The sequence below is a fragment of the Perognathus longimembris genome, chromosome 21, assembly GCF_023159225.1.
Source record: "Perognathus longimembris pacificus isolate PPM17 chromosome 21, ASM2315922v1, whole genome shotgun sequence".
Classification (NCBI taxonomy): domain Eukaryota; kingdom Metazoa; phylum Chordata; class Mammalia; order Rodentia; family Heteromyidae; genus Perognathus; species Perognathus longimembris.
In genome coordinates this window covers 33,432,121-33,449,516 of record NC_063181.1, presented here as the reverse complement: position 1 = coordinate 33,449,516, position 17,396 = coordinate 33,432,121, and the positions used below count along the sequence as shown (strand labels likewise).

The 17,396-nt window shown below is 40.4% G+C and overlaps 1 protein-coding gene and 1 pseudogene across 4 annotated transcripts in view; one reads left to right on the top strand and one right to left on the bottom strand.

The window, feature by feature from the left end:
• Nsd3 (nuclear receptor binding SET domain protein 3) overlaps window positions 1-17,396 on the bottom strand; it is a 120,455-nt gene that overhangs the window by 67,902 nt on the left and 35,157 nt on the right. For all 4 annotated transcript variants that reach the window (XM_048330279.1, XM_048330280.1, XM_048330281.1 and 1 more), the window contains exons 2-3: window positions 8,775-9,493; window positions 99-170 (exon numbers count right to left, since the gene is read on the bottom strand). In XM_048330279.1, coding sequence (XP_048186236.1) covers window positions 99-170; window positions 8,775-9,449 — 747 coding nt within the window. In that variant the 5' untranslated portion in view covers window positions 9,450-9,493. The remainder of the gene's footprint in view (window positions 1-98; window positions 171-8,774; window positions 9,494-17,396) is intronic.
• LOC125339700 lies at window positions 1,720-6,136 on the top strand (annotated as a pseudogene).

Sequence of the window (17,396 nt, the reverse complement as noted above, 5' to 3'; positions counted from 1 at the left end):
TATGGAGCTATGTGATATCTCAGTATATTATAATTTAATTGCTTTCTGTTTATCTCCTTCTAGTACATTTGACCTGACAACACTGGATGACGACTTACCGGGGCAGTCTCTTTGATTACGGGCTCTTCTCTTGGTTTTTCTGGTGTTGGGTCCAGCCTCTCATTTGGTCTCTAGGTAAAAAGGTGTAGATGAAGAGAATAAAGCAACAGTAAATCAAAGAACAGTAATACAAAAGAGTCAAAGAAACTTAAATAACAAAGGAAATAAGGGACATTTACTACTAAATAATATAAAAAATTTTAAGTTACAACCACTCAGTACATGACATTATGTATTAATGTTTATTTTCCATTCAACTGTTACATTTTCTGGTATTTATTATTTTAAAAAACTTCACTTCTAGCTGGGCACTGGTGACTCACACTTGTAATCCTAGCTACTCAGGAGATGAGATGTGAGGATCCCAGTTCGAAGCCAGCCGGGGCAGGAAAGTCTGCGAGACTCTTATCTCTAATTAACCACCAGAAAACCTGAAAGTGGGACAGTAGTTCAAAGTGGTAGAGTGCTATAGCCTTGAGTGAAAAAGCTCAGAGACAATGCCCAAGCCCAGAGTTCGAGCCCTGCCACCACCACTACCAACAACAACAAAACAAAACTTTTCACTTCTAATTAATTTTTTTAAACTATTAAGATTTCAGAAAAAAAAATAGGCACTTTAAAATAGTCCATATGGTGTAGAACTTTTCTGGAAAATTTGATTAGTAACTTCTTTTTTTTTTTTTTTTTTTTGGCCAGTCCTGGGCCTTGGACTCAGGGCCTGAGCACTGTCCCTGGCTTCTTCCCGCTCAAGGCTAGCACTCTGCCACCTGAGCCACAGCGCCGCTTCTGGCCGTTTTTTCTGTATATGTGGTGCTGGGGAATCGAACCTAGGGCCTCATGTATCCGAGGCAGGCACTCTTGCCACTAGGCTATATCCCCAGCCCTAGTAACTTCTTTTCTTTCTTTTTTTGGTGCTGGTAGTGGGGCTTGAACTCAGGAGCCAGGGTATTCTCTGTTACCTTTTTCGCTCAAGGTTGGTGCTTTATCACTTGAGCCATACCTCCACTCTGACTTTTTTTTTTTTTGGCCAGTCCTAGGCCTTGGACTCAGGGCCTGAGCACTGTCCCTGGCTTCTTCCCGCTCAAGGCTAGCACTCTGACACTTGAGCCACAGCGCCGCTTCTGGCCGTTTTTTTTTTCTGTATATGTGGTGCTGGGGAATCGAACCTAGGGCCTCATGTATCCGAGGCAGGCACTCTTGCCACTAGGCTATATCCCCAGCCCCCATTCTGACTTTTTGATGGCTAATTGGAGACAATTGCTTGGATTTGTGCGCTTGGGTTGGATTTAAATTGTGATCATCAAATCTCGGCCTCCTGAGTAGCTAGGATACAGGTATGAACCACCAGTGTCTGGCTATGGTTAAAAATTCCTAAGTTTTCAGACTCAAATCCCATAAATTTACTTCTAAAAATGTATACTGAAAATGCATTGGGATAGGCATGGCACAAGTGTAACTAAGGGATGGTAAAAGGATAGGGGCACTTGACTAGCAAATGTGTTATTTTTTTAGGTTCAACATTCAGAAAAAGCATCTCTCACAAAGCTAAAATCTGAGTATCAAAAGAAGAGTAGTTGGTTTTGTAAAAAGAAGGGGAAACACTTTGGAAGAAGGAGTAACATGTGCGACGTAGACATTTTAAGAAGGTCATAGTCAGAACTGCTCAATCAAGGAAGAAAAAGGGTCACAAGGCAAAAGTGGCAAGAGAGGTTAGATTTTGAGGGTCTTATATGCCATGGCAAACTGTTTGGATTTCATTTTAAGTGCAATGAAAGCCACTGAAAAAGTTTAGGTAAATAAACAGCAAGTTGTTTATACTTAACAAAGGTCCTGTTGGCTGCTAGGTAGGAAATATTTTGGAAAAAAAGAGGGAAAGCAGAATGTTTAATTAGGGCATCACTACAGTAATCCAGGTGAAAGAAAGTGCCATAGCTGGGCACCAGTGGCTTTTGCCTGTAATCCTTGCACTCAGCAGGCTGAGATCTGATGATCATGGTTCAAAGCCAGCTGAGGCAGCAAAATGTGAAAGTCTTATCTTTAATTAACCACCAAAAAGTGAAACTGTGGCTCAAGTGTTAGAGCACTAAGCTTTGAGCAAAAAAATTTCAAGGACAGAACCCAGGCCCTGAGTTCAAGCTCCAGGACCAGCACAGAAAAGTAAAAAGGTAGTCAGCTTGTCGACAGGCACAAGATTAGCTGTCTGCTGCTTTGATAGTACCATGAACACACTCCTTCAGTAAAGAGAGAAAAATCTGTCCAAATGCAAATAGAATTTTCTTCTGATCACTAGTGTAAAAACAAAGCAGTTTAGAACGACTATAGATTCATTCAATATCACCATCTTATACTGATAAAACTCAAAATTTTTCTTAGTTTTTCACTCTAATCAAGCTACAGCAAGAAGGCAGGCCAACTTAAGAAGACGGCAGCCACAAAAAGGAGTCATCTTCTAATACACAATCTTCATGATGTCTCCATGAAAAGTATCACTAATCTTTTCTCTTCCTTTAGACAGTCTTGCTATGTATATATAGCCCAGGCTGGTCTTGAGCTTGTGATTTTCCTTCATTAGCTTTCCGACTGCAGAGATTACAAGTATATACTATAGATCTCTTATTGAAGGCAGATGTACTATACCAGAATCTCACTACTATAATATAAGAAAGAACTAGTGACATTTTTCCTTTCTGGATTAAAGACAAGGTCTCCTTCCCAAATTTGATTTGTTTCAGATTGTTGGTGTTTCTTTTGCACTGATTTGATACCTTGACTTTTCTTTGATACATTGACTCATTTGAGTCATTTTCAACTGGGTGCCTGCTCAGGCTTGTAATTCTAGTTACTTCGGAGGCTAAGTTCTGAAGACTATGGTTCCAAGTCAATCTGGGATAATGAATACTGAGACTCTTATTTCCAATTTTAAAAAGCCGGAGGTGGAGATGTGTTTCAAGTGGTAGAGCACCAGCCTTGAGTGAAAAAACGAAGGGACAGTGCTCTAGGCCTTGAGTTTAAGCCCCAATACACACACCACACCACCCCCCCACCACCCCACCCACACACACACGTTGCTTTCAAAGAATTGAAATTTTACACGGTCATTTTCAAAGGGAAGGAGGGTGGCAAGGTAAAGAAAAATCCAAGATTTATCGTAAGGTGTTTTTTTTGTTGTTGTTGTTTTTCTGGTGACACTATGAGTTAAGCTCAGGGCCTTGCACTTGGTAGGCAGGAGCTCTACCACTTGAAGCACAAAACTAGTCCTTTATGCTGTAAATTATTTTTTGGAAAGGGTCACAATTCTCTAGGATCACAGTACATCTAGGATCATAATTATGTACCATGACCATTGTCCAACTACTGGCTCAGATATGGTTTTGTAAATGCTGGGATTATAGGTATGAACACCACGCCTGGCATCTAAGGTTTCTTATATAAATGAGAGGGGGGAAAAAAAGTCATGCATTGATGAAGCAGGAACATACGTTATAGAATGTGCTAAGGTATAAGCAAAACAAGAACACTCAGTAGGTATTTGGAGGTCTTTAATTCTCCTAGCTCACAAGAAGTCTAACAGAGTGAATGAACCCACAGATGCGCAGCATCACAAACATGGGCAGAGAAGCTTCTTCTTCTGATGGTCATGGAGCTTAAGCTCTGGGTCCGGGCGCGGTCCCTCAGCTTTCATGCTCAAGGCTAGAGCTCTACAACTTTAGCCACGGCTCCACTTCAGGTTTTTGTGGTTAACTGGAGATAAGAATCTAAAGGACTTTTCCAACCCAGCTGGCTTCAAACTATGATCCTCAGATCTCAGCCTCCTGAGTAGCTAGGATTACAGGCGTGAGCCACTAGCACCAGCACAGAGAAGCTTTATATGGAGAAATAGCCAATGAAGTCAAATGCTTAAAGTCAAGAAAAATAAAAAATAAGATAGTGCTAACAGATAATATAATTCTAAGCATAAAATTCATTTTCTTCCAGCTATCTAAAGTACAGAGATCAAGTTCAAAATAGTAAAGCTAATGAGGGACCGAAGACACCTCTTCTAGTTTTAATACTGTTACTTTATTTGGAAGAGGAAGTATCAGAGAAAAAAAAGATAACTATGCGCTAGTTGTCCTTTATGATCAATTCATCTTAATTTTAAATTTATGGGTATATGTAACTTATTATTATTATTTTTTTGCTGATCCACATGGAAAGAATCACAACAAAGTCTCTTAAATTAGAAAAAAGTCACATAAGGATATATCTAAAATAAATTATGTTATCCTAAATATTTTTAAAAATTATTAACACTTAAAAGATTAAGGTGAGTAGTGTGCATTAAATCTGATAAAGAGTTTTAAACCCTTAATAAAATAATCAGAACATTTTCAGAAACACTAAGCAAAAACCATTATTTTTTCGGAAAACAAAAATTAATGTCAGGACTGGGATGTGGCTCAGTGGCAAAGCACTTGTCTAGCAAGTGCAACATCCTGGGTTCAATCCCCAGTACCAAAAATGAAAGAAGACAAAAAAAATTAATATCAACATTAAGTTGAAAATTTTTGCTGGGCATTGGTGGCTGTCATTTGTAATCCTAGCAACTGAGGAGCTTGAGAGCTAGAGGATAGCATCTTGGGCAGAAAGTCCGTGAGACCCTCCAAAATAACCCACAAAAAAAGCAGGGCTGGAGGCATGACTCAAGGTGTAGAATATCAGTTAATATTTTTCTAAGAACTTTAAGGTCTAATACTCTGAAGCTAGAGAATAGAACATTTGACTCTGTGCTAACAGGACTCATGTGGTCACTGACTTTTGATACATGGAAATGGCAAGCTAAGAGTTAATGAGACTGACTTGGAAAGCCCACTGCTGAAGACCACCAGGGAACCACCGAGTGTTTGAATAGAGCCTATGCTTACATGTCTGAGACATTACACCTGGCAAGGAGAGAGATGTTCAGAAACATTTCCACATGTTTCTAATTTGGTAAAAGGCAAAACAGCTAACATAGATTTTAAAAATATACAATTTCAGTCATGATCTCAGGTCTCCTGCTGTCTAGATATTTGGACACATTTTCATTATTGAGAAGATATACTTAGATTGTTCCAAGTAACAGCGCCCTTCAGAAGGGCAAGCGGCTCAGAACTGGATGGAAATAAATGCAGACCAAGTGCTGAGAGGAAAAAAAAAAAAAGCTGTGGAGGAAAGTTTCAAGTATATTACTTTGTATGGAATGTTTGCTCAAACAAACAAAAAACTTTATGAGTAGGATTTTAAAGACATGGGAAGACAAAAAAGAAAAAAAAGTCAAGTTGCTTTTAAAAAATTAAACCAGGCTGGGTTTTTGCTTGTTTCTTTGTTTTTAATCTGCGCAGAACTGGGGGGATTGCAGCTAGGGTTAAGCAAATACTAGGCAAGTGATCTACCACTGAACTATAGCCCCAAACATAACCAAGTGGCTTTTTTATGAGTCTCGTGGCTCATACCAGCTTCTTAGGAGTCTTTGATCTAGAGGATTCCAGTTTGACGCCAGCCCAGGCAGAAAAATCTGTTAAGACTATCTCCAGCTTTTTCACCAAGATGGCGCCGAAAAGCGAAGAAGGGAGCTCCGGCCCCTCCTAAAGCCGAAGCCAAGGAAAAGGCTTTGAAGGCCAAGAAGGCAGTGCTGAAAGGTGTCCACAGCCACAAAAAGAAGAAACGCACTTTATCCACCTTCTGGCAGCCCAAGATGCTCCGGCTCTGGAGATAGCCCAAATACCCTGAGAAGAGTGCTCCGAGGAGAAACAAGCTTGATCACTATGCTATCATCAAGTTCCCCCTGACCACTGAGTCAGCCATGAAGAAGACAGACGATGACAACACACTTGTGTTCATTGTGGATGTCAAGGCCAACAAGCATTCGATCAAACAGGCTGTGAAGAAGCTCTATGACATTGATGTAGCTATGGTCAATACCCTGATCAGACCTGATGGAGAGAAGAAAACATATGTTCCACTGGCTCCTGATTATGATGCCTTAGATGTTGCCAACCAAATTGGAATCATCTAAACTGAGTTCAGCTGGCTAATTGTAAATATACATCCTTTTCCACACACACACAAAAAAATACTATCTCCAATTAACTAGCAAAAAGCAGGACTGGAGGTGTGGCTGAACACAGCCTAGCAAGCAAACTGAGTGAGCTTGAGGCCCTGAGCTCAAGCCCCAGTACTACCAAGAAGAAACAAGAAGAAAAGGGAAGGGACGGTAAAAGAAAGAAAAACAATGATAAAAAGAAATCCAGCTCAGGGATACCCATTTCAAACTCGTTCTCCAGGCCTACTGTCCCACCAGGCTTCCCTGAGCTACTTGGTGGGGAAGGAGCTGCCTCGGAGAGCCTCTCCAGGCTGGCTTCCCTTCACTTCTCAGCTCTCCAAATACTAACTGCTAGGGAATGCAGAATGTTCAAAGGCAATGAAGGGGCACAAAGCTTCAAAAATGAAAACATTTAAGACATCTGTCCTGAGGAAGCAGAATGGATGTTGTTCATATTAAGGAGACCTAATTTTAAAACAACCAAAGTTACAACACAGTTTCATCTGTTTACAGTTCCTGTCACCTGCTTAGTTTAACAAACAGAGGATGAGCCAGGACCTTGGGCTTCACAGTGCAATGTCAGATGAGGCCTAACTTATGGCAGCTATTTCTTAGGCTTATAGGTGCCCAAGGGTGGAAACATTTCAACTACTTAGGATTCAATTAACTGGAGTTTACCTCCTCATTTAACTTCTTAGAAAGAAGAGAACAGTGAAGATGGGAAAGAAGGGAGAGAAGGCAGAAAAGGGCATGAGAGAGAAAAGACAAGAAAAAAACCTTGATATTGCCCCAAACTTAATCTTTTTATTTGTTCAAGAGAACTTAAGATACACATACACATACACACACACACACACACACACACACACACACACTACAAAGAGAAAAAGATTAGTCTAGTTATATTGAGTGCAACCAACTCTTTCTCCACTTCCTACCTCAAGATACTTTAAGATCCTAAATAACCAAATATTAAGTTATATGCACCACAATCCACTAACCAAAGACAAACTCTTATATTTCTATCCATTTACTAATACAAGAGCTACCTGAAGCTTTAAGCAATAGAGATACTGAGCAAAAACACAACTGCTTTCAGACTGACTAAAAAGTGACTACAATTTTTCTACTTTTTTTTTTTAAGGTAAGGTCTGACTGTATAGACCAGGCTGCCTCAAATGTAAAATTTTCCTGCCCCAAGCTTTTGAGTGAAGGGATTACAGACACCACTATGCTTGGCTCGATTCTAATAAAGCAGAAAGTACATTGAAAAATAAACAAGACTGTTTTGGGTTGCCTCTCACAGCTTCCAGTTCCTTTTCTATTGACTAACCTTAAGGACAAAAGGGGGGTGGGAGATAGGAGGTAAAGATAAAATAAGTATTTCCTTATCTGCCAGATTCTCTATAACAAAGGCAAGTCCAGCCATAAGGTAGTTCTCAGACACTAAGTTGGCTTTGGCCAACTTCAGGCTTTATATATTTCTGTGGTTTCCCAAAGCCATAGTGTATCCTATGTCTGTTCCCTGCAGGTCTAGTAAGAAATGCTGCCATGGAGCTAGGGATGTAGCTCTATGGCTGTGAATGAAGAACGCTGAGGTTCTGGATTCCATCCCCTGCACTATATAAAGAAAAACAATGTCACAGTGATGATTTCTCTGCTTTTGGCTATGAGCAAGTGTAGAAATGCTACAGTGAATGTGTCTAGAGGGCATACAATTAAATTTTCTCTTTCCATTTGTTCATGTATTTGATTGATGGTCAATATAAGAAACTATGTTGTGGCTGTTCACACCTGTAATTCCAGCTATTGTGGAGGATGAGATTGGGAGGATCATGACTCTAAGACAGGGCAAAAAGTTAGCAAGATCACATCTCAATCAATAAGCTGGGTAGTAGAATGACTGAGAATCTCAGCAACGCAGGAGGCTACTGATAACAGGATCACAGTCTGAGGGCAGCCTTTGGCAAAAATTTGAGGCCATAGCCAAAACATAACACAAAAAAGAACTTGAAGCCAGGAGCTAGTGTCTCACACTTGTAGTCCTAACTACTTAGGAGGCTGATAATTGAGTACTGAGAGCCAGCCTGGGTAGGAAAGTGTGTACAATTCTTACCTCCACTCAACCACCAAAAAGCCAAAAGTGGAGCTGTGACTCAAGTGGAAGAGTGCTAGCTTTGAACAAGAAAGGTCAGGGATAGTGCCCAGGCCCTGAGTTCAAGCCCCAGGACTGGTGCAAAAGGGGGCGGGGGTGTTGGAGTAGGTGGTGGTTCAAGTGGTAGATAGATTAAGGGGAGTCCATCTCATAAATGATTTAAGGACCAAAGAGGCCATTTAAAAATCATTTTGATCCAAAGTCCTCATCTTACATATGCAGAATTAAGTTATCAGAATGAAATGTTTCTAATTACTCTTTGCTCATTACCCAGTTTTATTTTGTTCAGAGCAATTGACTCTCTGAACCTGTGTATCTACACACACACAAACACACGCATCTTCTGCCTTATGTATTCATAACCTATTCTAATATCCCAAGAATAAGTAAAAACTGAAAAATCTTTGATTTCCAGTAAAAAAATAATTTTTTTCCCCAAAAGATGTTTCAACTTACATTTTGTTCCTCTGGTTCTAATTTGGGAATTTTGTGAGCCTTGCGCTCTTCAGATCTGGCTGAGTCATGCTTGTTGCTTTTTTTCCTCTTTTCTTTTCTGCTTTCATGCTTTGACTTTGTGTGCTCACTTGCCTGTACTTCATTTAAAAGGTCTCCACAAAGAGAAGACTCAAACAATTCCCTGCCATTCTGGATAGTTTTGGTTATTTTTAGTTTAATTTCAGGTGAGCCAGTCTTCTTTGGAATCACAGTTTGTGGTACCGAAGGAGGGGGTGGTGGCTGTGGAGGGGAAGGTTTTTCCAGAATTTCATGTGGCCTTGTGTTTGGAATTTCTGAATGGTAATAGTCAGTGGGACTAAAGTTTCTAACTGCACCAAAGCCATTGGCTGACCCATTGGGATACTGATTATATGATTGGTATTTGGTTTGAGTATCATACATGCTGATCGATGGTGGGTAGCCATTTGTGAGTGGAGGAAGGTCTTCTGTTGTAGGTGGGTACTGAAAGCCTTGTTGCAAGGTAGTTTCATACGGTGTCTGGCCACCATCTTCAACAATGTCACTGTTGTTGTCAAAGGCATCCTCCTGACGGATGTTGGCGGAGTCAATGAGTTGAGGTGGTTGCTGAATTGTGTTTCCCATGATCCCTTGCATGAAAGAGAAAGAGAAATCCATTGTTCTGCTCCAGCATCCTTAACTTTCCCTTTCTCTCACCGGGCCTAAAATTAGAAAAGTGCACATTAAAAAGTATTAATATACTATCAGGCTACAGAACAACCAATTGAAAAGGAATTAACCAAAAATATTTTGAACCTAATTACCATATTTAGACCTCATGAGACATTAAATAGTTATAAAAACAGATAGCCTACATAATTTTCTGACACAGGGTAAGTATACCTATATCCTTTGGTTTTGTTTTTTGTGTGTGTGTGACATGGTTGTAATATGTAACTCATGTTGGCCTTGAACTCAAGGTCCTCCTATCTTAGACTTCCCACTGCTAGAATTATAGAAGTAGATCATTATGCCTGGAAAAATTCCTGATGACTGTCGCAACAACTTTAGCAATTAACTTTTATCTTCCTTGTAAATGGGCAAGACAGTCTTGACATTCCTTTCTGTTTTCTAAAATAGTTTCCACAAGAGTTTCCTTTAAATTCATTCATGTTTTGTCCAGTTCTTTATGTTATCACAAAAACAGAATCTTATTTCAAATACTTATGAAAGTAGAAAGTCCCATTTCCCAAGGGAAGGAATTGAGAAGGGGAAAGGAGAGAGGGGAAAGAGGGGAAAGAACAAGGAAAAAACACACACAAAACGCAGAAGAACACACACACAGAAGATTCTTCAAACTGTATTTTTATGCATGTATGTATCTATAGGACAACAGATTTGAAGTTTTCATAGATGTTGTAAAACTTTTCTATTAGCTATATAGTATTCATCTACACTCACACCAATTGTGTGTAAGGATGCCCAATTCTCTACACACATCCAAGAACTATTGGTTTTTAATGAGTAGCATATGTAAGAGAATTATCTGAAGGTACTTTTAAAATGTACATTTCAGAGCCAGGCATGGTGTATAAACTTGTAATACCAGCTTGGAGAGACAGATTGGGAAGATAGTGGTCCAAGGGCAGCCCAGACAAAAAGGTTTAGCAAGATGCCCATCTCAACAAATTAAATGGGTGTGTTCTATGCACCTATGGTCCCAACTATGTGGTAGGAAGCCTGTGGTTCGAGGCCAGCCCTGAGCAAAAAATAGGAGACTATCTGAAAAATTAAAGCAAAATGGATTGGAGGCATGGCTCAAGTTAGAGTACCAAACTAATAAGCACAAGGCCTGGAGTCCAATCCCCAGTAGGGCCCAAAAGTAAATAAACACCTAACAAAATGCATGTCTCAGGGTCTATCTCTTTTTTTTTTTTTTTTTTTTGGCCAGTCCTGGGCCTTGGACTCAGGGCCTGAGCACTGTCCCTGGCTTCTTCCCGCTCAAGGCTAGCACTCTGCCGCTTGAGCCACAGCGCCGCTTCTGGCCGTTTTCTGTATATGTGGTGCTGGGGAATCGAACCTAGGGCCTCGTGTATCCGAGGCAGGCACTCTTGCCACTAGGCCATATCCCCAGCCCTCAGGGTCTATCTCTTAAAGATTCTAATTTAATGAAATTAGCCAATGGGGCCCATAATATAAGTATTTTATTGTGTCCATCCTGGAGCTTAAACTCAGGGTCTGAATGCTGTTCCTAAGCTTTTTTTTTTTTTTTTTTTAACTCAAGGCTAGCATATGTTACCTCTTGAGCTATAGCTCTACATCTGGCATTTTGGTGGTTAACTGGAGCTAGGAGTCTCACAGACTTTTTGCCCAGGCTGGCTTTGAACTGCAGTCCTCAGATCTGTCTGTGCTTAGACTGAGTAGATTACAGGCGTGAGCCAGCGTACCTGGCAGTATAAGAATTTTTAAATCAGTGGATTCTGATAGATATTCTTCATTAGATTACTGTACTATAATCTTTGTATTTACTCTTTACATCATAATCTTACAATTAGTGCAACCCTCAAGATGGTATCTAAAGATGCAATTGCTATGTAGCAATGTCGTAATGTGGATAAATATCTGCTTTTTCATAAAGCTTGACAAGTCCACATCTCAGACTAAAAGATTTATGAACATGATGGGTGCCAGTGGTTCATGCCTGCAATCCTAGCTACTCAGGAGGCTGAAATCTGAGGATCGTGGTTTGAAGCCAGCCCCAGCAGGAAATTCCATGAGATAGTTATCGCCAATTAACCACTGAAAAGCTGGAAGTGGCACTGTGGCTCAAGTGGCAGAGTGCTAACCTTAAGCAAAAAAAGGTCAGAAACAGGGCTGGGAATATGACTTAGCAGTAGAGTGCTTGCCTTGCACGCATGAAGCACCACATAAACAGAAAAGGCCAGAAATGGCACTATGGCTCAAGTGGTACAGCATTAGCCTTGAGCAAAATGAAGCCAGGGACAGTGCTCAGGGTGGACTCTAAGCCCCGGGACTGATTAAAAAAAAAAAAAAAAAAAAGAAGCTCGGAAACAGTGCTCAGAACTGGAGAAACAAACAAAAATAACTTTGCTACTCAGGAGGCTGAAATCTGAGAATTATGATTCAAAGCCAGCCTCCACAGGAAAGTCCATGAGACTCTAACCTCTAATAGCAAAAGACTAGAAGTAGAGCTGCAGCTTCTTGAGCTTCTAGCTCAAATGGTAATGTGCTAGCCTTGAGCACAAAAGCTCAGGGAGAGTGTTCAAGAGTCAGAATTTAAGCCCTAGGACTAGCACAGAAAAAAATAAAATTAATGAGTGCTCTGTACATAATATTTTACTATTTCATCTAGAAAGCTGTAGAGCAGAAAGAAGAAACACGTTTTTACTAGTGTACCAACTTTGATGAACTGATAGTGTAGGATTTTAAAGTGACACACTACCATTTCAATTCTATGAATGATTACTAATATCTACTACTTTGGTTTTAGGAAGGGTTCGTCACAATGATAAATTAAGAAATCCAAAACAGCAAAGGGAATACAGAAATAAATGTTGAGAGTGCACTTTCCAAAGTGTATCTATCCATCCAGTCATAAATTATTATTTCTCCTGCTGTGAACAAACATAGTTTTCTAAGTTCTAAAATGGCAAGTAAGAGTGGACACAAAAATCAAACTCCTAGTACTTCTACATTGGGGGAGCCAAGAGATGGGGAGTAGATAACATGCTCATTTCTTAGTATCTCCTCTGGTCCAGGTGTTTTATTATTTATTTATTTGTAATTTTTTTTTTGCCAGTCCTGGGGCTTGAACCCAGGACCTAGGCACTGTCCCTGAGCCTCTCTGTGCTCAAAGGTAGCGTTCTACCATTTCAGTCACAATGCCACTTTCTAGCTTTCTGTTTATGTGGTACTGAGGAATTGAACCCAGGGCTTCATGCATGCTAGGCAAACACTCTACCACTAAATCACATTCCCAGCCTATTTTATTTATTTTGTGCCAGTTGTAGGGTTTCAACTCAGGTCCTGGGTGCTGTCTTTGAGCTTTTTTACTCAAGGCTGGAGCCCTACCATTTGAGGCATAGTGTTTGGGGAGTTAACTGGAGTTAAATCTCACAGACTTTCCTACCCAGGCTGGCTTTGGACCTAATCCTCAGATCTCAGCCTCCTGAGTAGCTAGGATTACAGGCACGAGCCATCAGCAACAGGATTCAGGTACTTTATATATTATCTCATATAATCATCAGGACAATCCACAAAGGAGGCACTATGATTCCTGGCTCATAGGTTAAAAGGTACACAAAGCTCAGGGGATGACCTGGACTTTGAAGCATGCCTGACTCTAAAGTCCATGATTTTCTAGCACTATACCATTTCTGCTTCCCCCAGCTATTAGCCTCTAGAGAATCCATCTTGTGCTTTATTTCTTTTTTTTTTTTTTTGCCAGTCCTGGGCCTTGGACTCAGGGCCTGAGCACTGTCCCTGGCTTCTTCCCGCTCAAGGCTAGCACTCTGCCACTTGAGCCACAGCGCCGCTTCTGGCCGTTTTCTGTATATGTGGTGCTGGGGAATCGAACCTAGGGCCTTGTGTATCCGAGGCAGGCACTCTTGCCACTAGGCTATATCCCCAGCCCCTGTGCTTTATTTCTTGACAACTGTCAAAATAAACATTCTAATGGCCACCAGGAACATTTACACAGCACTTTACAAGTAACCCTTCCAACATCTTGCAGGTAGATAGTATCTCGTTACAAATGAGGAACTAGAGGCACAGCAAGGTTAGAAAAGTAAACATAGTTCATAAACAATTGATAGGACTAGGCTTCATTCAGGTTAGGAGCCAAGTTCATCCATATCAGCATGTCACATTTGCTGACAACTTTGACAGATGTTAGAAATCATTACTTATATACAGCTTACAAATTGAATCGTTATCCTAATCTGACCCTTTGCAAAAGTATATAGCTCATAGCAGCAGATAAAAGAAGGGAATGTTTAAAATTCTGCTAACATACATGGAGCAACTGTTCAGGAAAAACTTAAAAAGTTTTTACTTATACTTCCAATTTGAAGGCACATGAAAGATGACAAGATGCGTTTTTTGCTCCCCTGTCATATACAAGATCAGTTTCCAGATAAGTCCCAAATTAGTTTTTCAGACACATGTAGAAGCTAGTTTCTGATGCTTTGATTTTCCAAACACAGCCTTTAAGTTTGATGTCCCCTCCTCTACTTTTCATTTTACTTTAAACTAAGGTAAGAAATAACATGACCATCCTAACAATTACAGGAGGGTGTCCAATTAAAGAGTGTGTTTCACATTTGGGGTGGTACTGGTGATCAAGCCCAGGGACCTCAGAAATGCTAATAAGCACATGCTCTACCTCAAGCTTCATCTCCAGTAAATCAGTAGACTGATTTACAAAACAACTCTTGAAGGCTAACAGGGCAGGTGTATTGTTAGACAACTACACTCAATACTTGAGACATTGACTTTCCTGAGACCATCTAATTAAGCTTGAAGAAGAATCAACTGAGTTCTAATCCTGTGCGTCCCACCCCCTCCCCCAACAATCTCATTGCCAGAAGATAACTGACATCCAAGAGATAACCATATCCTTGAGTCACAAAATAAAACCTGTAGCCTGCCCTTCACTTAATTTCCCTTTTAGTCTACCCAGATTTGTCACTGTTTTTAATAGCTTCTCATGTTAGAAATCTCAGGCTCATGGGTGAACGATTCTTCCCTTTCTGTTAAGCCATAAAACAGGTCTAAGCAAGTCCTACCGTTTCTTCTTCTGAAATTTCTCTGATTTCTTCTTTGATCTCTATGTCCAAGTCAAGAACAAGCACTATACTCTAAAATATGATAGTGTTTTTCTAGATATTTATTATTTTGTCCTCCTCCTCTCTTTTTTTTTCCCCTTTTGATCAGTATCAAGTTTCAACTCAGGGACTTGTACTCATTTGGCTTGCTTGGTCAACTGCTGCTCTACCACTTGAGCTATACACCTCCAGTCTATCATCTTGCTAGTTAATTAGATTTTTCTTTTTTCTTTCTTTGGTGGTACTGGGGTTAGACACAAGGCCTTGCATTCACTTGGTTGGTGCTCTACCACTGGAGCCATGCCTCCAGCCTTGTATTTTTGCTGAATATTTTGGAGATGGAATATAACAGATTTTTCTGCCTGGGCTAGCTTCAAATTGTGATCCTCTGGATCTCAGCCTTCTGAGTAACCAGAATTGCAAGTACGAACTGCCAGTGCCTGGCTAAATGATAATGCTTGAAACCAAACTTCTGTGTGTCTATTCTCAATTAATCTTATGAAGCAAATTATTCCCATGTTACCTAGGAAGAATGGAGCTGAAAATAATCAGGTGCTTTTTCCCTGATTCACATAGCCCACTGAAGTTGAATAATTTAGGTCTTCTAGCCCCAATATAGTGTCTTTACATGGTAGCTCCTACCATCCAAGTCCTACTTTTTTTTCTTTTAACATATGCCATATATATGACCCAAATGCTTGGTGACAGCTCCTCTTATTATTAACCTATCCAATAATGAACTCTTAGTTCTAATTCTATCTAAAAGGGCTCTTAGTCTTTTCCTTAAAAAAAAAAAATAACATCCATTTATCAGTTGACTAAGTCAGAAACTTGGAGTCATGACACAGCATTTCCCCTCACTCCCACTCTTACACAATCCATCAGCAAATTGGTTGAATTTTATTTCCTAGGAATATATCTCACATTTATCTATTTCATCTGTCTCTGAATGAAATCTCACCTAATTTATTCCAATTACCTTCTCAGTCTCCTACTTTTCTGCCTCTCCATTAGCCAGTCTCCCACAGAACATCCAGTGATCTTTTAAAAACAAATCCAGTAATGTAACTAGTCCTCTCAAAATTCAACACAATAATGAAAAAGAACTACTACTACATATAACAGATGAATCTCATAAATGGCAAGCACAATAATTCCATTTACACAGTATAAAGCTTGGTTTTATTTACATAAAGTTAAAAAACAGAGTAAAAGGGGCTGGGGATGTAGCCTAGTGGCAAGAGTGCCTGCCTCGGATACACGAGGCCCTAGGTTCGATTCCCCAGCACCACGTATACAGAAAACGGCCAGAAGAGGCGCTGTGGCTCAAGTGGCAGAGTGCTAGCCTTGAGCGGGAAGAAGCCAGGGACAGTGCTCAGGCCCTGAGTCCAAGGCCCACGACTGGCCAAAAAAAAAAAAAAAAAAAAAAAAAAACAGAGTAAAATTAAAACTAAGTCCATGGTGATAGTTGTCAGAATACTTGCTTATGGAAGGAGAGGATACTATGAACACTGAAGAGAACCGTGAGAGCAGTTTCTGGAATGCTAATAATATTCAACTTATTACTTTAGATAGTGTTACATGGTTTACTAAAGGAGGCAAAACAAAACAACAAACCTTTCAATGCCTTCCTGCTGCACTCAAATACAATCCAAACTACTTCCACCCAGAAAGCCTCTGAATGGTCAGTACTCAGCTTAGCTTTCCATGATCATCTAGCAATATTTGCTGCTGCAGTCACTGTACTCATTGGCTTCCTGTCAGTTCCTTGGATATGCCAAGTTCATTTGTTTTGAGGCCTCACTAGGTAGCCCAAGCTGGCCTGGAACGCATGACCTTTCACCTTTCAGAAGTATGCCACCACACCTTGAATAAGAATTAGGATTTTTAGGTGTACAGCTCTGCCTACCTGACCAGCCCTCATCGCTCAGTGGGGCCTTCTGAGGTTCACAGCTCACTCTACTCATGTAAGCCCGGTGTCTTTCTTTCATAGCCCTTACCCATAATATACATTATAGAGGCATGGTGGGCTTCTTGCTGTCTGTCTCCCTCACCAGCCTACATGTTCTATAAAGATATTCAATGCTGTACACTCAACCCTGTTCAACTAATAAATGAATAGTAGAGTTCTTGTCCTCAAAGAAGTTGTAACCATTCTGCTTCCTTCTTTTTGGTCGGTCATGGGACTTGAACTCTGGGCCCGGTGCTGTCCCTAAGCTCTTCAGCTCAAGGCTAGTGCTCTACCACTTGAGCCACAGCACCACTTCCTATTCTCCCTTCTTTACCTGATAAATCTCTGGGTAGACTGGCCTTCAAAACAACTTACCTCACCTACAAACTTATTCTTAGATAAAAAATGAGTTGCGCTTATTGTAAAAGAAAAATAAGCTGGGTGCCAGTGGCTCATGCCTGTAATCCTAGCCTCAAGAAGCTGAGATCTGAGGATTGTGGTTCGAAGCCAGACTGGGCAGGAAACTCCACAAGGCTCTATCTCCAAAAACTACTCAAAAAAGCAAGAAAGAAGTGGCTCAAGTGGTAGAGAGCTCGCCTTGAGCAAAAGAAAGGACAGTGCCCTGGCCCTGGACTGGATAAATAAAGCACTGACACCTGTGGTTATGTGGTCAACTGTTCTTATACCAAAGTGCCAAAGGAAAGCAAAGCCATTTCAAGAAATGGAACTGAAACCATTCACTGGATGTTTGTACACAAGACTGAACCTCAATGTTTACGTTATATACAAAATAACTAAAATTAATTCATAAGCCTATCCAGGTCAAGA